A 1,708-nucleotide genomic window follows, 5' to 3' on the forward strand; every position below is an offset into this window, starting at 1 on the left:
GGAGCTAGGATGAGGCTCCTCCCCAGTGTGGAGGGGCTGCAGGAGAGGAGGCCTCAGCTTACTCCCCCGTAGAGGGGGTGCTTAGACAGGGTGGTCCCGGAGGCCCCATAAGATTGCGGGAGAGTCTGTTGGCCTTGCTCCTCTGTCTGTGACCCACTGTGCTCCGAGTCCTTGGAAAAAGCTTTCTGCTCCCTGAGGTCCTTCTGAGCAGGGGGCAGCCTGGGGACGTGGGGGACTGGGGACCCGGGGGCGCAGAAGGGGGCAGGCACGGGACCACCATCGGGGACCAGGGACAAGTCCCTCCTTGTTGGCCCTGGGGTCCTCATTTGGGCCCCTGGTTGGGCTGAGGAGGCCTCCAGAGTGACCTGAGCACGGGGACAGTGGAGGGGGGAGGCGGCAAGGGAGGCGCTGGGGTCCCTCTCGCCCAGGAGCGGGCAGGCTCTGCTCCTTCGGGGGTGGGCCCTGGTGGAACCACTGCCTTGCTGAGTTTCTGTCATGCCCCGCCAGGCTCCTCTGTCCGTGGGGCTTTTCGGGTAAGAGTATTGAGGGGGCTGCCTTTTCCCTTCTCCAGGGGATCTTCCCAGTGTGTGTCCTGCATCACAAGCGGATTCTTTACCCGCTGAGTGGTCGGGGAACCTGGACCCCAAACAAGGGATTTGGTCTCTGCTTTTCCTCCCTGGGGCTGCAGTGCTGGAGATGACCACGAGGGGGCAGGCAGTGCCCACTCTGCTCTGTGGAGGATAGCCCAGGGTCATTCTGGGCGTCCCCCTGCCTCTGACTCAACAGGCACCTTTTATTGTTAGTCTCCAGGCCCACAGTGTCAGCTGCTCAGAGGCGGGAGAGGGCTCTGAGACCCTCTGTTGATGGTTCAGCTACTACCTGGGGGTGGTGCTGACACGACAGATGGTTCCTGCCCTGCAGGAGCTCAAGGCCTGGAGGGGCAGGTGGACGAGAGCAGGAGAGCAAGTCCACGTGAGAGAAGAGCACGTGCTCCAGGGAACTGAGTCAGGGTCCTGGGGGAGGGCCGGGAGCCCTGGGGGTCTACAAGGCTCCACGGGACACCGATGCCATGACCAGAAAGATGGGGGCGGCCAGCCCTGCACACTCGGAGCAGCGAGCTGGGGTCTGAGGGGCTGCCAGCCCTGCACACTCGGAGCAGCGAGCTGGGGTCTGAGGTGCTGCCAGCCCTGCATCTCAGAGCAGTGAGCTGGGGTCAGAGGTGTGGCCAGCCCTGCACGCTCAGAGCAGCGAGCTGGGGTCAGAGGTGCGGCCAGCCCTGCACGCTCAGAGCAGTGAGCTGGGGTCAGAGGTGCGGCCAGCCCTGCACACTCCGAGCAGTGAGCAGGGATCGGAGGGATGTCAGAGCATTGGAGGAGGAAGAGACTTCGGCCAGAGGGCAGGTGAGGCGGGAGCCGGGGTGGCGGGAGAGAGCTGGGGAGGAGAGCAGGTGGGAGGAGGGGGAGGGCAGACCCAGGTCTGGACTGACGGTCGGAGTCTTGGTGTCTGAGTGGCTGTGATGCGCCACCCCTGCAGGGAGAACCGGCTCTGGAACCACCGTCAGTGCCGGCCCCACCCACGCCGTCTACCTGCTCCCCGGCCCAGAACTTTCCTTCCCTTCCCCCACTTTAGAAAAAAATTTTATTCTCTCGCATTTTGTATAGTGTTTTATATTTTAGGCTCTAAATTAAAACTAATATAATATCACCTT

At 62.6% G+C, this 1,708-nt stretch overlaps 1 protein-coding gene across 1 annotated transcript in view; it reads left to right on the plus strand.

Moving 5' to 3' along the window:
- Positions 1-1,202, plus strand: part of LCN10 (lipocalin 10) — a gene marked incomplete at both ends in the record, with an annotated part of 5,329 nt that extends 4,127 nt beyond the window's left edge. Inside the window, one exon of the mRNA XM_010837223.1 lies at positions 1,078-1,202. Coding sequence (XP_010835525.1) covers positions 1,078-1,202 — 125 coding nt within the window. The remainder of the gene's footprint in view (positions 1-1,077) is intronic.
- Between the last annotated feature and the right edge of the window lie 506 nt (positions 1,203-1,708).

The sequence above is a fragment of the Bison bison genome, unplaced genomic scaffold (assembly GCF_000754665.1).
Source record: "Bison bison bison isolate TAMUID 2011002044 unplaced genomic scaffold, Bison_UMD1.0 scf7180017845789, whole genome shotgun sequence".
NCBI classification, from domain to species: Eukaryota; Metazoa; Chordata; class Mammalia; order Artiodactyla; family Bovidae; genus Bison; species Bison bison.